Genomic DNA, 18,553 nt, shown 5'->3' with positions numbered 1-18,553 from the left:
TGCATAGATTGAAAGACATTTATTTCATGTTAAGTATGGCATCACAAAGATCCTACAATATGCATCTCCAAATATAACAAGCTTCTAAATCAAATGATAGCCCAACACGCTGGAGTTCACTATATACAAAGAAAGGCAAAACACAAGCAAAATCCACAAAAAGACATGGTCAGTGTACTACTACTACAGACTACCATATTGGTATCCTCTATACTGGGAAACAAGACTTGAGGTTAACAGGTACTTCCAAACTATTATCTACCAGTGTTTTGACCTCCTTTCAGAAGCTCATATTCTTCAAAGCAAATAGCATCCCAACTGCATGTGTCAGTAGCTATTCTCCATGTTCTTCTAAGACATCACAATCATACATTAGTGTACATCTGTTTGATATTCACAAGCTTCCACTGCTTTAAGTTGAAGTGTTGAGTTACTGAATTTCTATAATGCCACCTGTTGCAGCACGTAGACATTATCAATTTTTAGTACAATCAGAAGTCTAACAAAACCAAACTTTTATAAGGTTTTTGATTGGAGCCAACATGAAATTCCGTAGCATATATTTGAAAGCAAGAGAGCATATTTGTGCGTGTGCCATCCTTCATGTTTTCTGGAAAAAGAAAATGCATAGTGTTCTTTCTTTTTGTTTTACTTTATCACTTGCCACGGAGGAAGAACAGTAGAACAGGAATAAAAAGAAAGTCAACATTCAGCCAGACATACCATTCATATTTTTTCTAAACTTAGCCTTGTGGAGGAGAGCCTGGCTCAGAACCACAAACAGAAGCAAATGACATTGTTTCTTCTTTTGATATTGCCACAAAGTTTAGTGGTGCTGTAGACAACCTTCTCATTTCCTTGAAGTATCCATTTTGACGTCCAGAATAAGATCGGGGTGTGAGAAGCTCAGGAGTTGCACCGCCAACTGAGTTCCGACGGGGTGTTGGAGTCATGGAACCATTTCCATTTGCGCGATAACCGTTCGATTTTCTAAAGCTGTTAGTTTTTCTTGGACTGGGTTTAGAGCCATACATTAATTCCTTCTCCGTAAGCAGCAGATCTTGGAGTTTCTTCTGGTCCTGCAAAGAACCACAAAATTAGCTGTAACAAACAGCAGCAGTCACTTTTGTATCAAGATGACATAAGAATATAATACACTATTGTCTGAGAGGTTGAAGTTAAAAAAGAAAAATCTAGTTCTCAGTCTTTTCTGTTTGCAAGACCATCTAGCATGTGAAACACCAATGAATTCCAAAACTACAAAATTATCGTAAGAGAAACTTAGTCTTCTTATTTACCCTGTATCTCTTTTTCTCCTCTTCTCTCTGGTGTCTGGCCAGTTTGTAATCATCCAAAATTGTCACCAACCTTACCTGCAAATAATATTAAGATACAAATTTATGCTAAAACTAAAGCAACAGATATTATGTCCGCAAAGCACTCTACACTGAAATAAACAGCTCACCCCATCATAGAGGAATAATGTCTTGTTTTCTTCTTCCCATGCAAGAGTTTTGCTTATTAGATTGTCAACCATGGCTGGAAGGAGTGCATTATATTAGCTTTGAAACGTAGAGTACATTAAAGAATAACACCATAGAAGTAAAAATACCTGGAATTTTGCTAACAGTAATTCGAGCTCTTTCTGCACGTTTAAGGTTAATGTGTGCACCCCTTCCAGCACTGTACCGGGTGCTGTCCTGAAATTAAAGAAGAAATCTTTTAAGGAAGAAAAGCTCGATGCTATGGAAATAATCAGTGGCTTATATTATAATTTACTTATTGTGGTGCATTAATTGTATAAATTTAACTTCTTATTATGCTCAGCACTTAACCAAATAGAAATAGAATACAATACTACCCAATTGAAAATAACTTGCTACAAGATTCAAAATAACTAGTCCATTATCTGCATTAACATCAAATACATAGCCATGTCAGATGCTGACATAAAAACTTGGACACTCATGCACAGAGAGCAATAGAATGAAGGGAGAAAAAACTGAAAATCCTAATGCAGCCAATCCTATCGGCAAATGTTGCTAGGCCATGTAGCAGATAGTTTCTAGCTTACTTGGTTGTACTCTTCTAGCCAATTTTCCTCCTCACAAGCTGAAAGCCACCGGTCAATCCTGTCCATGACTTCTTTTCGGCTCATAGCTTCCTCTTTAGCTCTGACTATCTGGGCTTCAATGCTTGCCAAAAGTTCAGAAGGATCCACAAAACCTGCTCAACAAAGGCAAGATTTAGTATTCAATAATTGGTTTTAGTATTTCCAAAAAAAAAAAAGCAACTGACAAGAGACAGAGTAATGAAAAACAAGAAAGCAGTACCAGAATCTATCAATGCATTGGATTTCTCAGCAGCTGTACTTGTATCAGGTTCAATATGGGTCATTCTGCATATATCCTCCAACTCTGATCTCCTTTTCATAACAAGTTCTTTCATTCTGCTTGCTTTCAATTTCATAAGCCTCTCCACTTCTGCTGATGCCTGTCAGAAAGACAACTAAACATAAGCTATTATTTAATTCCTCAAAAAGATGACACGTTCAGGGTGCATGCGAACCTGTTCAATTATCTCTATTGAGAGGACACCTGGTTCAATGATTTCAGATTCCGATGACCCAAGGATAGATGTTATTCTTGAAAAGCTATTTTTGTCTTCTTTTGGCGAGTCCATCAAATTCCAGAGCTCAAATAATGATGACACAATATCTTTCAGCTGGATTCAAACTTCATGTTAGTGATCATGGCAAAGGACAATCAATGCCAAAGCACAGGGGTTATGCATTACCTTCTGGATTCGAGCTTTTCTTTCCAATTTCAACTTGACAATGGCCTGTTCTAAACCTTCCAAAGTACTATTGCTTATATTTGTGGATTGTTCTTGGTTTACGCCATGTAAGCTTGGATGTACATCACTAACAGTCTGGCCAAAATCCAACCCAAGCACACCACAAAGAGAATGGACTTCATTGATAAATTCAAAAACCTTATGTAGGCGATCAGACTGCATCACAAAATAGCATGCTCATTATAAGTCAGAGCACAATATTAATGAAATTAAATTTCAAAATGTATCTTATAGCAAGTCAAAGATTAAGATACCAAAGAAGCAGTAAAAACCGCATGCAAATGACATCATCATTTATCCAAGTGCATGCAAATATTTCCTACATATCTAAGATTTCCAATACATATCCAAATGCATGCAAACATTCAGTACTGATATTAAATTTACAATACAATTAAACAATCAAATTAGTGATGAGGCTTTCATGACACTTCCAAAATTTTTTAGACAGATTATTTTGTGATTTCCAACAGTACAAGATGTAATACAATTTAGTTTTTGCTACCATCCACTAAGAACTTCATCTTGAAGTTATATCACAAATTGGCATACCTTCTCCTTTTGAAGGGTGCGAAGATGTGTTTGATATTCGTTAAGCTTTCTTAGTGACAAATCCTGGTCCTCCAAAGAGAAGGAACTTATCAAAGAACTGTTAAGATTGTTGTATCCAGAAATTTCCCCACTGATCTTTTCAATCTGTGCCTTTATATCAGCAAATTGCTTCATCCGCTCCTCTTTCTTTGTCCTCAGATCTTCCACCAGTGGTGTAACAGATGCAAGTTTTTGTTTCAATGATGATGCCCTTTTCTCTGTTTGAGTCTGAAAATTAATGGCAATGGTGAGCAAGTGAAAACAAAAAAAGAAAAAATGTGATTCATGCTAAACAGTAAATCAACTGAATATGCAACTACTTAGAGAATGTGTCAAAAGACGTAGTTTTAATGTGTAGTATAGCCACTGACAGCCTTTATAATAACCAAGGGACAACCAAGTCAATATGGAAAAAATGAGATAAGTAACAAGATAAAAAAATCCTATTGCACACTTGGCATCCCACAACCGAAAACTATCATTTTCAATGTTTATTATTTGATGAGGATTATCAAGCACACGACTAGCACTTGTTAACAGCACCCAGTTTATAAAACTAAGCAGAGATTAAAGTGAATTAAACACAAAAAAGGAAGGATTTAAGTGAGGTAAAAGCAATCAAACAAAAAAAAAAAGAATCAGAACAATTAAAATACAGGAACAAAATCACAACAAAAAAGTGTTATAATACCAATTGCTTATTAAACTTACAGGTGAGTGAATACTGAGTTCCCCAAGTGCAGCCATCAGTGTCGCGAGTTCAGCTTCTTTTGCTGCAACAGACTGATGAAGTCGTGCTTTGGCATTGGCAGCTTCCTCAACCTTTCTCCGATAAACCTCCAAGCATTCCCTCTCCAACTCCAATAGCATTCTGTCTTTTTCTGCTTCAGTCTCACCAATGTCATTCCAAATTTGCTGCTCTCAGAATAATAAAAGGTCCCATTACAAAGATAAACTACAAGTCTTCTCTAAATTGACGGAAATAAGGAAACTAATTAAATATAGAGAACTATTACTTTTTTGAATGAAGCTGACAGGAAAGGTTATCTCAAATATTTGATTTTATTACAATATGACAATCAGTTGATCCAATTAATGCTGAATCCTAAAAGACATATAGATAGATTAAGCAGTAGCTTAATCAAAGAATAACAAAAATTCAGAAAAGAAAGAAGTAAGAAAATCTGGAGCATAAAACGATACATAAAACCATAAAGAAAGAAGAAAGAATTAATCCAGACTTCCACAACTCCAAAATGCTTTTGTTTTCATTTGTAACCCATAAAAATTGCTGAAACAATCAGATTGTCCTATATGCAACAGATTTAGAATATAACCAATTCACTTCAACAAACCACTAACTCAAACACAAACTAAACCACAAACGAGATAGGAAATGCACACCAGCCCAAAACACTAAACCAATAGGAGAAAAAAATTGGAAATTGACAACAAATATATAAATAAAGAAAGAAATTTGAGCAGCTTGTTTTTAAAATTAAGCCCCAAAAAACAGTAATTTGTTTCCACAAATTAAATTTTTAAGAACAGTAAGAGATGAGGTTTTAATTTGTAGATCACTATTAATACTAAAAGAGAACAAAATAGACCTAGTTGATAGCTCTTATAGACCCACTATGATATATATTAAAGAAACAATCAATGCTCTATCTTTAACAGAGCAAAACAATAAACTTTCCCAAAATTCCATCATTACTAGTGTCAAAGCAAATTTCCAAGAAGAGAAAAAAGAAATCAACGTATTTTCTTTCCCACCAAACATCAGACTTTGCTAGCAGCAAGGGAAAAAAAAAACAAAAAGAAAAAGAAAAGCAAGAAAGAGAAAAGACGAATACCTGAAGTTCTCTGAGTAACGCATTGCAGCTGGTGCTTGTACGCACACTGATTGTTGGGCTCCCAATAGCCAGCATCTCCCAACTCTCTCTCTCTCTCTCTCTAAGAGGGAAAAGAAATTAAGCAAGAAATGCAAAGTGAAAGCTAGTTTTTCTTTTTCTTTTTTGCCTCTCAAAGCAAGAAAAATTAAACCTTTTCTTGAAAGCAAAAGCTCCAACAAGAGTCAAGAACCCAAAAACGCACAAAACCCACAAAGCAAAGACAATAATAATAGTTCCAAGAAAAAACTTAAAATTTTAAAGAAGACGAAACATGAAGAAGAGAAAGAAGCAAATGGGTTGTTACTAAAAAGTCAAAAAGAACTAAAGAACTAACTAAGAGACATTTCTTGAAACAACCTTAGCTTCTTCAGATCTGAACTTCAAATATCACCAACCAACGCCTCTCTCTCTCTTTATTTTGTTTTTGTTTCTAAAATTAGAATTTTAAAGGAAAAAACAAAAAGATTAAAGAAAAAAGCTCAAAAGATCTCAAGTGGGAAAAGTTATATTCCAAAAAAGAAAAGATAATGATTGGCAATTAAAATTATAAAAAAGAAAAGGCTCTTGATTTAAGCTTTAAAAGAGCACACAAGAAAAAGAAAGAAAGTAAGAGGACCCTCTAAACACAACACAAAGTGGAAGGAAGTGTAATAATTTGATCTTCTACAAGTTAATAAAAGCTAAAATGCGCCAAAGAAACAAAATTTATCTGGTAACTGACACATGAAAAAAGATCCAAACTTTCTTTTCTAGGGTTTCTCTCTCTTTCTGTTTTTCTTTTTCTTTCTTCTCTCTCTGTATAATAAGAGTGAAGAGTGAAGTTAGTATAGTATAGTAAGACAGTGTAAAATAATACAAAATTATATTTGTTTCTCTCTTTCTTTTAAGTATAATTGTTTAACAAGACAAATCTTAATTTCACGTGATTACACGTTCCAATAGCGGGTGAGTGTTTGCTTCACGCCTGAGTTGAAGACTGGTGAAAGGTTACTCTTTTTTGGTTATAGACTGACTCAAGTAGCTGTCTTGATGTCGGAGGAGAATAGGGAAATGCTTCACTCTAAATATAATAATGAGGATAAATTTTAGAGTTAATTTTAGTTTAATAATATTCATCATTTTTCTTATGATGAATAATGAAGTAGAATCATGATTTTATGATAAAATATAAGTAAAACAAAATAACATAGTAATTATGATATTTTTTTTCTTTCTTTTTATCCTTTTTAGATTTAATTGGCTAAATTATAATCCTAAGATGATAGATGACTACTTGTAAGTTGTACTAAAGGTTGTAGTTTGGAAATGAACATATATTTTTTTTTTTCTCATTCTTTTTTCGATTTAACTTTTACCCTTAGGAGTCAAAGAATGAGATATGATGTTCTATAAATTATACAAATTAGACTAATATAATTGACTTATAACTAATTAGTCAAAAATATTAAATAATTTTTTTTATTATATTATAAAAATTGATATAATGTATATAGTATTTTAGTCTAGTAGTAATGTAGTAATATGAGTTCACTTTAAGAATATATATTTAAATACAAATTTATTAATAAAAGAATATAAAAGTTGAAAAAGATATTGATGCCAAAATGATTGCATCAAATTAATCATATCTTTTTGTGCATTTGACTAAAATTAACGAGGCAAAAAGTCAGCATCTATTTACCCATTAGCCCTGTATTCCACAAAAAAAAAAAAAAAAAGCCCTCATCTTTTAATAGATATCCTTTCATTTTATTTTCTTTTTTGTCAATGAATGGAGGAATTTTGCATGACAAATAAGATAAATGAACATTTATATATATATATAGTTTGACTAAGTCAGAATGTATTGAATAAGATAATAAAATATTAATTTAAAGATTTTGACACAATTATATAAAAAGTTAAAAAAAAATCTTTTATTATTTATGTGAAAAAGAAAATAACTGGTTTTGCTTTAACATTTGCATTCATCAAATACTGGATGAAGCAAATTGTTGGTAAAGTGGGACCAACTGCAATTCCACATAGGATTTGTTTTCTTAATATTGCAAAGTGATATTTGTGGGAAGATCTTCTTTCACTCTCATCCACCTTAATTTCATCTTCACCCAGGATTGTTCTTCTTTCTTTCTTTCTTTTTTTTCAATTTAATGTAGACACTTATTTGTATACCTCCAAAATATAAATGTTGCACTTATTGCTTTTGTTTATTACATATATCAGTAAATTTCTTTTTATCACCTGCAGTAATTTTGGTTTCCCAATTCAGCTATCTGATCGCATTAGAATTTACCTCTGTATTGAAAACCTTTAAATTTATATATGAATTTATTACTTTTTATTCTGAAAACTAATAGATAAATAAAGATGATGCCAGAAAATAACTTATAAATCAAGTTAACAGTAGTATTCCTCGTGTGTGTGTTCAGAAGATTGGTCATTATTTTTATTAACAGTGACCAGTAATTAAGCAATCACAACCATCAAAGCAGAAGAAGGCTGGAAGCTCTGGTAATCATAATTTTTTGAGAAAGCCAATATGAAAACGGCAGGCCCCATTATTCATTAATTAGATACCTGAAATTAGGGTAATGTGAGTAATTCTCTTACTAGTGAAATAGGATGTGCAGGTCCCCTCCAAGTTAATGGGATGTAATCATTATTTACTATTAGTATTCTTTTTCACATTCACTTCAATTCAAATATATACTCTTTTTGTTGGTTTTCTTTTCCCTTTTTCCGAGCTGAAAAATCATTTTTCTTTTAATAGGAACTGAGAGCAAGAATTGCATAACATTCTCCAAGTTAATGCTTCACTTTTTCTTTTTTAAATCTAGATAGGACATATAACTACCACAATCAACCATTAAAAATAACAATAATCAATTTGGGGACAAATTATAAAGAATCAATTAAAATATTTCTATTTAAATGCAAACTTTACTTTGACTATAACTTATTTTTAATTCATAAAATTTTAATTGAAGTTTTATTTAAGAAAAATATTTATACGTATAAAATTTTGACTATTAAATTGATATTAATAATACGTCATTGAAAATAAATTTTTTTATTAATATTTAATTAAATATTAATTATATTTTTATAAATCAATACTAAAATATGATAAATATACTAATTTTCAGGTATTATTATTTGATTAGTAAAGTAATTATTAATTTACGTACTAATTATTTATTGTTTTTAGAATTAGAATTAGAATTACTATTAGAAAAACAACATGTATTATTAAATTATAATATAATTAACTAATAAATTACACATCAGTAATATAATGCTTATAGATCATACGTTGCATAGTTGTAGGTTCAAATATCTATTCGGTTCCAAAATATTACTTGATTAAAAAGGAATAAAAAAAGGTCAGTTGATGGCCATGCATGGCCTATTACCAAAGCATAAATCTAAGAAAATTCCAAAATTTAAATGTGTTCAGGTGAGAATGGCACTGAAAAAGTGCTCATATTGCACGATCAAGCATTTACAGCCCTCGAATTTACCAGAGACAAATCCAAAAGTTAGAAAAGAAAAAAAAAAAAGAAGAAGGAAAGAAACCAACAAATAGAACATCCATATCTCACATGTTATTGCTGATTGACGTATGATCTACCAGCATCAATAACATTATCTTAATGATATAATTAATGAGATAATAATGATTGGATAGGTGGATTAGGTCACAAATTTATTATTTATTATTGATCAATAATGCTGAAAAAGAAACTCAGCAGTATGATTCTTACTTGATAACTATTCATTTTGCATGGGGAGAGAGAGTTGTATAGGTAACTACGGGGCAAGACAAAGACAAAGGAACTAGACAGAGTTCATTAACAGTTGGCAATGGAATGGACCCAACAATTAATGTTATCAATTTTAATCATAACAATCATAAATGGGAAGAAGATGCTATCTTGATTTGATTAGATCACTGCCAAGTAAAATTTCGTATGGTCCCCAATTCTTATATCCATATCACTATTTAAATTATAAATAAACAAATTTCGAATCTGATTAAATTTATGACTGTTATAGAAAGAGAATAACTTTTTTAAAATAATAACAATAAAAGAAAATACAGTATTAAGTAGCTAACACACTTGATGACTATTCTTAATACTCACCCCCTAATTTTATCTTAGAACATAATAAAAAGAGCAGATATGCATCAATGCAATAAAATCAACTACTTCTATATTTCAGATATGGTAAAACTTAATAAAGAATGAAGAAAAGCAATATGTGGGCACATAGGAATCTTATGGTAATGGACATACTGTTGATATTTATTATCTAAAGTAATTTCAAAGCACTCAATATTAAAGAACGATCAATGACAAAAATGCATTGATTCCTTGACGTACGTATCACCTGTAAATCATATGTTAATTAAAGAGAATAAGATAAAGCCTTCTTTGTTTGGTTCGTAAGGTCAAGGGCAGTCCACCTACATCATAACTCATAACTGCCAATGTAGTAATATATGATATATGCTTCTAAATCGTAATGTTTTGGATTAAATAGATATAGCCCAGAGACTCCATATTGTCAATTTTAATGCAACCCATTTAGTACTTTATCATTGGGTAGGTAGCAGTAGAATTCATCAACCAAACCAAAAGAGCAATTTTGTTTCCCAAGTCATGAAATGTACAAATCCAGCATCCAGCCACAGAACATTGAGTATAGTTCCCTTTATATTCAAGTAAAATGCAAGTAAAAAAAACATTCTCCTACATTTGCAATAGTTACTTTTTCTTTTTTTGTTTTTGGTACATCAATAACAACATATAGTCATTCTTCAAATACACCTTAATTAAAATATATAGTCATTCAGACAATTAGATTACTTGTCTAATGAATTACCCAATATGATTAAATATATAGAGACCCACAGATGATTTAATGGAGGTTATGTTATGATTATTTTCCATATAGCTAGCGATCCCTAATTACCAATAATTGGTCTAAGCACCTTAATTAGACATCTCAATTATAGGAATAGCGAGAGGGATGTGGAAAGAATAATACTTGACAAAACATTTCTACTGCAGATACATTGTCTCCGAGAAGTAAGTAAATAACCCAAGCACCAACCATTGCCACTAAAAGAAGAGGGGGCAAGGGTCGTTGGTTGGAGAAGATAAAGCAGGATAATATATTTGCACCAAGTGGATGTGGGGTTGGTTTTATTAATTAAAGAAGTATTAGCCGACATAATGATAATTTGGCCTTTAATAAGAAGAACCATTGGCAGGTTTCCTTGTTTTTGTTTAAATGTTAATTAACCTACCTTAAATATGATGATTAGTGAATTTGGAAGACAAGCAAACATCACATTGTAACCAACTTAAGTTGTCCTACGCATAGCTACTGCAACCTAAATATGTACACAATCAAATGTGTGATTATCTGATAATTGACTTGTTTAGGGTGGTTAAGTGTACCCTCAGTACTTATCCAGAAAAAAAATAGATTAGCAATACTGCTAATGTAAAATTAATACTCAAGTAAAAAAATAATTCTAAATAACTTTTGTGTGATTTCCGTATATAATATATTCCCTTTAAATATAGAGAATGTTTGCAGGATTCAATATTAGAACCTTAAAATCCGTAGCACCTTTGACCCATGGATTTAGTTTAGTAGTACATCACTACATGTATTGCCTAGTTAGTAATAGACACACTTCCACACCATTTTGTTAAAGACAATTTCGACAGCGAAAAAGAAAAAGAAAAAAGGAAAGAAAATCTTCAGACATTGGACTTGGATCTTTATTTCAGGCAGGTGTAGGCAGGACAAATCAATTGGGCAGTGTTTGATATGAGCATTGCACATCCCACTTGAAATAAAACCATTTTGGCAGCTCGGACTATGTAATTTTGGCAACAGAAACAAAATTTCTTTATCTTACATGATATTAGGGAAGAATGTAGTGGACCTTGTAAAAGCACACATGTTCTTAGAAATTTGTGCCTGCGATTTTATACGTGTGCATAAAACGAAAAAGAATTATACTCTTTTAACTAATAGAGAGCTTCTACTGCAATATCAGGGTTGAGCAAATCATGAACCCCATCGAATGCCCTTGTTGGTTTCTAATCTCCATCGGCTGGCCGTGACTCATCCTGTCCCAATTCAATAAGTCTGATTAAAAAAAAAATGATAATAATAAATAATAATAATAAAATTTTATTTAAATTTTTGTATATTTTCACCTATAAACTATATCGATAGATGATTAAAACATATTTATTATAGAATATACGTCAATCATCTGATACTAAAATATAATATAAAATATTTTTATATAAGTGTCACTCTCCTATTTATTGAACTCTGTATATTAAGTTTAGATAATAAATATAGTTTGAAATTCTACTTGCATTATTAGGGGACAAACAGTTGATGTTATCATTCTAACATTGTAAATTAGCAATCACCTTATGCCTTTTCTTACATTTGCAGAAATGATATACTAATAATGCTGAAATACAACCAGGTCTGATGGCTTCGCATAAGTTGACTCTACTACGCTCTTTTTCGTTACATTGTGTGCTCAATTATGAATCTGGCCCTCTATAATCAGATTATCCAAAGATACAGAATCATCATCTGTCAAATCACTAGTTTCTAAAGCATATTTTTGCCCGAATTTTCTATGCTCTAATAGACATTAGCCAACATGATAATAAATTTTTTAAAACAAGTACCTGTTGAGAAATGCCGGCTTGCAAGTAAAGGTAGGGGCACATGAAGTTGAAACCCAAAAGGCAAGTTATGTATCTGTATTTCACATTTTCCTAATGGAACCCACTACAAAGAAAAGCTCAAGGAAAAATGTGTATACTTTTTATCACCTACTGGAGTATAGTTGGCCGTGTGGTAGACCCCCAAAGGCCACAGATCACATATCACAGATGTGTTGGAAAGTAAATTCCGGCTTTAATCATCAAAGTCTCGTCATCTTTTCCACAAATTTAGCCTTTATTGTCCTTCTTTTATAATACAGATAAACCTTTATAGCAATGCAAATCAGGAAACTTTGATAGCTAGTGTCCAGCTTCATCAAATAAACTCTTGCAAAAGGTTAAGACCGATGTACAAACTTATCCATTTTTGATAGAGTAGGAGAAATGTACCTCAAAGAAATTCCTTTTCCTCCAAGGTATTGCATTTGCTATCAAGAGCCTCAAACACATGCTTAAGAATGTCTCTGACAATATCAACAATATCCTCTTCTTTGAATGAGGTTGCAAATTTTACTGCATCCAACAATAAAATTCTCAGCATTAATGTTTGGAATCTCCGTTGGAGAATCCGCCAAATGTCTTATGCAAAAATCAGTCAAATTTAAAGGACTTCACATGCTATCATACTTGGTGACTACTATTAACAGATAAATAGAAGTTTCTACATGTGGGGGGTAGCACATAAAGTACTTCTTGTGGTTGAGAGATGGACGAGGCAAAAAATTGTTCAAGACTTTCATGGTGGGGGAACCCAGCCAATGTAGTTAAAGACATTAATTCAATCTAGTAGTAACCTCTTGATTGACCACGAATAATCATACCTTAGTAGAAAGCTTTTTTTCTTTAATAGAGGTCTAGTAAACACAGGTTCATTAGTTAGGCATTATAACCCATGATTGACCTAATTACTGATCATTGTTTAATTCAAGTATAATGTCGACAGGCATATCTATATATATAAGCATTGTGCATGTGCATATAGATAGGTAGCTATGTAAACCTGGAGAGAGGCAAAAGGTTCAAAATCGAATAAATTAACAAGTCAAATAAGAAATTTGGTCAACTCATTAGTAGCAGAAGGCTAGAAGCTATATAGGGATCAAAGAACTAAGAAGCCCAGGCAGTAGTTGCATGATTAACATAAATATGATAACAGTGCCAGAGATTACAGACAAATGATTAACCATTATTTAAAGTAGTCATACACAAGGACCCAACAACTGTCTGGGGTAGGAACTGTTGCAAGAATTAGCATCAAATTTCCCTAAAAGTAAAATAGCTAAAAATGGGCTGCCACCGGGTCCAAGTGGAGCCACTTCTATCATGATCATTCTGCTAGCATCAATTATCTAATATAAAGTTTGCATTGGATAAAAACCAATACACACAAGAGTCATAGACAGCCTGTTGAAGGAATCCCCATACCCACCTTAATTATAAAAGTTATACCGTCTAATTCTTGGTATTTTCACACATGCCCTTTTCCATTAGACATAGTTCGTTTGGTTATCTTTTACCACCCTTTGGTTTCCTTTTCCATGGAACTTATACAGGCTGGCTGTTTTACACAAGACACCTCTTGTATCATATGTTAACTACTGGATACTAGTGAAGGGACATCTGGCAGAAACAGCCAAAAATTTTACCTACCCATTAAATCAAAGACAAATCCAGTAAGGAAGGAGATGACTAGTCCAAAATAAATGGGACCATTATTAGCTAAGAACTAGTGAATTATAGTCTCATTGACGAATTCCTTCGGCGAGTGTATCTTAAGCAATATAGAACTCATCATATGCAAGTCAGTGAAGACAAGAAATATATTTCATCTTTAGTGAAGCATGGTTGAGACAGATGTAGAGATAAAGACATTCAAAGTCACATAAAGCGATCTAAATGACTTTGTATATACATTCTCACACGTGAATGGATATCATCCATTTAATTAAATAAAATATACTGGTTCAACGCTCATGAGTGAAGCACTAAATTTGTTTTCTACTAACCTTCAAAAATGAAAGAGGTCAACCTTATGAGGCTGGAGCCTTGAATACATTGTCTTCTAAAATGTGATCAAAACATCAAATAAACGATCCAAAATTTGATCATTTAAAATCTCAACAAGGATATAAGTTCTTTTAAAATGTGACAGTGACCCCCTACAGCATGACACAGTAACAGGCTATTGACATAATTAGTCGCAGTTCTCCCCAATCACATGCGAAATGTGCAGACCTCCATTTTGTAATTTTCTCGTCAAAGACTCTTTGCATGGGAATTATATGCCATATGGTTACCACAGACTTCATGGCATAGAAGATTGGATATATAGTTGAAGTATAAAGAAGGGGAGAGGCCAACTCAAATAAAAGAATAAAAAGAACTGGGGCTCATAGTTGAAGTATTGTGGTCTGCAAATACAGCTTGTAATCCACAGTGGGAGTAACCAAACCTGGGGATCTAAAAAGAAAAAAGAAAAGGAAAGGCACGGAATTGGTCTGTTGCAACTTAATAGTGACAATTAGCTTCTATATCGGTGACGTCTGATAATTGATACTTTGGATCATGTACATGCCATGGACCACAGTCCAGTCCACAAGTGTTATAACCTGTGGTGGACCACCAAATCGATGACTGATATGCCAGAAAGGCTGTGGTCAGTCGTCAACCTTTGCTGCCTCTAAGCTAAAAAATGATTGTACCCTGCAATTTACCGGGGGAAAAAGAGACTAGAACGTGGTTTACACTTCTCACGCAAGATTTCGAAAGTATAAGACACGGCGAAGGTCCACAAGCGGTTCAGTGACAGCAGCACAAATTTTATGATCATCCATGAGAGAAAAAAATACAAAGAAGGATGCATGTGTAGAAGAAACGCCGGACAATATAATAATGGGCCTGGCTAACAATATGAAGGCTTAAGAAAAGAACTCATTTCAAGCCCGATCAGGAAAAAGCGTTGGACATTATCCAGCACCAAGGCATCTTCAAAATAGTTGAACATTATTCACATTACTGTACTTCATTTGGCAACATAATTCGCTGAAGGTGATTTATGTAGGATCTAAAGAGCTATAAGGACCAGCATGTCTAATTCAAAAAACGAGGAAAAGGAAGATAGAAATGAAAGGGAGCAACATAATGAAAACATAGTTCATTTAAATCAATATGCCCCAGCCCGGGGAAGGGTAGTTGCTGTCCGTGTGTGAATCGTTAAATTCCCAACTCAAAGTCGACCTCGTGCCATGACGTTAGAACAGTATATTAATTCCCAAGGAATTATTAAAACAAATTCTAAAAAAATAAAACTATTCCTAGTGCAAGACACAGAACCAATGATCATTAAATATCAGAACAGAAAGGATTATAACTGATACGTTAGTAAGATGGGAATCCAAACCTATTTGTTAGAATATCCCATGTGTAAAGCATACAAAATATTGTAAGTCACCAATTCTAGTCATTCTGATTATGGTTGTACACAAACTTAATAAATTCCAATCTCTTTTTATATTATTAATGATATCTAAATTCTACCCCTATTCACCTCCTACTTTCTCAATCCAATTCCAATATCGTAAACATTTTTCAATGCACTTATGCCAAGAGGCTGCCATACTGCCTATAGGCATTCACTTCAAAGACAGTTTTCAATGAGAAAGATATCCCGTGAAGAGAAGGGAACAACTTGAGGACTAAATTTGCAATTTGACATATTCAATTTTAAAAACACAGGAAAAATGTATGAATGAATCTTACCCCACGAAAGAACAGGAAACTTCCACCTTTGTTCCGGGACTGTAATAACATATGAAGCAACCTGGAAGAGATTGAAATCTATTACATCTAGCCAAAGGAACAAGTAAAACATATATGGGATATTTGTTCTACCAGAAAATAAAAAAGTTACAACAAGATAGGAGAACATGCCAAGGTGGATGCAGCAAGAGAACGAGGAGAACTATAGAGCACCGATGTCTCCTCCTTTTCATAGAGAAGATCCATGATATCCATGCATGCCTCAGAATTCAAGAAGTCCCCAACTTTTGCCACTTCCCTGAATTCAAAGGTACAGCAAAACCATACACTTGGTCTAAAATCCTCAACTTTATCAAATACAGAAAGTAATGTTGTGCAAATGATCGCTTATATTAATGAGAAACGGCTACAAAATATTTATACTAAGTACAACTGACTTAAGGTGTCCAACTATTATTTACACTGCACAACTATCTAAAGCTATGAGTTAATAAATAAAATATTTCCGCAATTTCTTACTGTACCTGAACTGACTCAGAAGCTCTTCAAGGAAAATAAAAGCAATATTTCCGGCACCGATCTCATAATTCAATACCTTAAAAAAGATCAATATCTTAACCATCTGAATTGAAACAAAGTAGCGTGCCAAACCCCAATAATAATTCTTTAAGATTTACCTGCAAAAAGACCACTTCCTATAGAAGGTATGGTTAACTGCTAGAGTAAATGGCAAACCATTTTTCTGAAAAGCTTAGTATAAGATAATTAGCTTACTGCTTCCAAGAAATCTCGAGCTGTAAAATGCTGTTCTTTGATGGTCTTATCGCTAAAAATCTTCAAACTTTTGACAGATAGCGGACGAGAATCATGTATCTAATCACATTCATATATACAGTTACCAATGTGCAAGACTCAAAAGTCATAGGATGGAACTAAACCATGATCAACTTGGATTAAATCATGATCAACTTACTTTGCTGGAAACCCACAGAGAAATAAGTGCAAACAACTGCAAATTGCTCTCTGTCATGGACTGCAAAAGCCAGCTTCCCTTATTTTGTTGTCCGACAAACCTTTAATAAAAATAAAACGGACAACAAAGCATCAAACACTCTTAACAGTCGTTTGGTTGGTGAAGAAATATGATGGAAATGGGAACGAGAACGAGTGATTCCCATGGTCGGTCTTTAGTTCATCAAAAATCATTCCAAAATAGGAATGTGATTATCTAATCAATAATTATCACCTTTTTTTTTTCTTAAAAAATGAAAGATTTATTTTCGTAAAAATGAAGTTAAATCAATCATAAAATAAATAAAATAACACTTTATTATTTATATAGGCATTGTCTATAAATATTTATTACATATAATAATTATATATTAAATATATTATTATTTTTAATTATAATTAACTATAATTATTGGTATAAATTCCATACTAAATCAAATAATATATGAAATAAAATTATTTTTATTTTCATTCTAGATTTTAAATCAAACGGATCCCTACTACATTCGTACGTTTTGGAATTGCGAAGGAATCTTGTTCTTTAATTAAGATTCAATTCTTTTGGTATATATCTTAAATTATAGCTAAATGATCAAATTTTATTTGTGTACCTCAAAAATAATTTTCAAACTAGAATTCCTATAAAAGAATATATACAATTTCATTTCCAAGGTATATCCAATGTTCAATCAAATTAAAAGAAATAAGTTATGAAAGACGGAATTACTACACTTACCTGGACAGAGAAGGATAGAATCGATCAGCAAAGAGAGACAACGCAGTGTATTTCACGATTGGACTAACTTCTTCAAGTTCCTATGATTCATGTAATCCATCAAAAGATTTTCTAAAAAAACACCTACTGCACTAATAAAAGAAAATAATTAACCAAATGTATATAACATACTTACATGAGCAGATTCGATTAAGAACTCCACAGCTCGAAGACGGAGATCAGAAGAAAGACAGTAATTTCTCCTCATCCTTTTTTCGGTATGGATTTACGCGGGAGTTTTTTGAATTTAGAAAATGGCTCCATCCGAAATCAAAAGCGGGTTATACATAAGACTTCCAAGTTCTAACGCGATCTTCTATGATCTTTTGCTGCCACGTTGCCAAACAAAAAACCTTGTTATTGGGCTCAAAAACTATTGGGAACTTTTAGAAATATTTTTAAATTAATAATATTTTTCTATAGTTTCTAATTGAATCCTATGAATGGACTTCTGCCTCACAATATGAAAAAAATGAGATATTTAAATTTATCTGAAAAAGAATAAAAAGCAGGTGGTAATAATAAGATACATGTTCAACAACCAAGCAACTTCATAAACAAATGGTACTAAATTATTAAATTCATTTTGGAGTTGTTAATGGATGTGCGATAAGTTAAAAAAAAAAAAAATCTAACACAAATTTTTCGTTAAAAAAGATTTAGATGACCGACCGTTAAGCATTGTTTGTTTGCTTAAGTAGACTTCAAACAGTTGAGATTAATTAGAATATCAAAACTGATTCTTAAACTGCCCTAATCATTGGATGATGAACTTAATTAAAGAAGGCAGCCAGATTCATGCTTGGGGGTTAGCATACAACTCCCTAATTGGACGCAATTAAGTTTTTTGGAAGATAGCGATTAGACCAGAAATAAAGCTTAATATAAAA

General features: G+C 32.6%; 2 protein-coding genes across 6 annotated transcripts; both read right to left on the bottom strand.

Moving 5' to 3' along the window:
• Nucleotides 1–4: 4 nt before the first annotated feature.
• On the bottom strand, nt 5–6,150 carry LOC8268154 (65-kDa microtubule-associated protein 6). 2 transcript variants are annotated; one of them, XM_002521867.4, is made up of 12 exons: nt 5,304–6,150; nt 4,159–4,362; nt 3,409–3,675; nt 2,797–3,012; nt 2,569–2,724; nt 2,334–2,493; nt 2,075–2,226; nt 1,613–1,700; nt 1,466–1,539; nt 1,299–1,373; nt 724–1,079; nt 5–453 (listed from the first exon to the last, which is right to left on the bottom strand). In XM_002521867.4, the coding sequence occupies exons 1-11, from the start codon at nt 5,376–5,378 to the stop codon at nt 744–746; spliced, it is 1,803 nt and encodes a 600-aa protein (XP_002521913.1). In that variant the 5' UTR covers nt 5,379–6,150; the 3' UTR covers nt 5–453; nt 724–743. The 2 variants fall into 2 exon arrangements, with proteins under 2 accessions (XP_002521913.1, XP_048230397.1); XM_048374440.1 differs by lacking the exon at nt 5,304–6,150 and adding an exon at nt 4,464–4,612.
• A 4,961-nt stretch (nt 6,151–11,111) lies between these two features.
• Nucleotides 11,112–18,517, bottom strand: LOC8268155 (cyclin-J18). 4 transcript variants are annotated; one of them, XR_007215698.1, is made up of 11 exons: nt 17,800–18,517; nt 17,625–17,704; nt 16,851–16,950; nt 16,652–16,750; nt 16,555–16,572; nt 16,402–16,472; nt 16,049–16,175; nt 15,878–15,938; nt 12,509–12,631; nt 12,080–12,384; nt 11,112–11,494 (listed from the first exon to the last, which is right to left on the bottom strand). XR_007215698.1 is itself a non-coding variant. In XM_015720973.3 (10 exons), the coding sequence occupies exons 1-9, from the start codon at nt 17,869–17,871 to the stop codon at nt 12,510–12,512; spliced, it is 750 nt and encodes a 249-aa protein (XP_015576459.1). In that variant the 5' UTR covers nt 17,872–18,517; the 3' UTR covers nt 11,112–11,494; nt 12,509. The 4 variants fall into 4 exon arrangements, 1 of the variants encoding a protein (XP_015576459.1); XR_007215697.1 differs by having other exon boundaries at nt 12,080–12,631; XM_015720973.3 differs by lacking the exon at nt 12,080–12,384.
• Nucleotides 18,518–18,553: the final 36 nt, after the last annotated feature.

This window comes from Ricinus communis, chromosome 5 (genome assembly GCF_019578655.1).
Source record: "Ricinus communis isolate WT05 ecotype wild-type chromosome 5, ASM1957865v1, whole genome shotgun sequence".
NCBI classification, from domain to species: Eukaryota; Viridiplantae; Streptophyta; class Magnoliopsida; order Malpighiales; family Euphorbiaceae; genus Ricinus; species Ricinus communis.
This window is presented reverse-complemented; position numbering and strand designations above follow the sequence as displayed.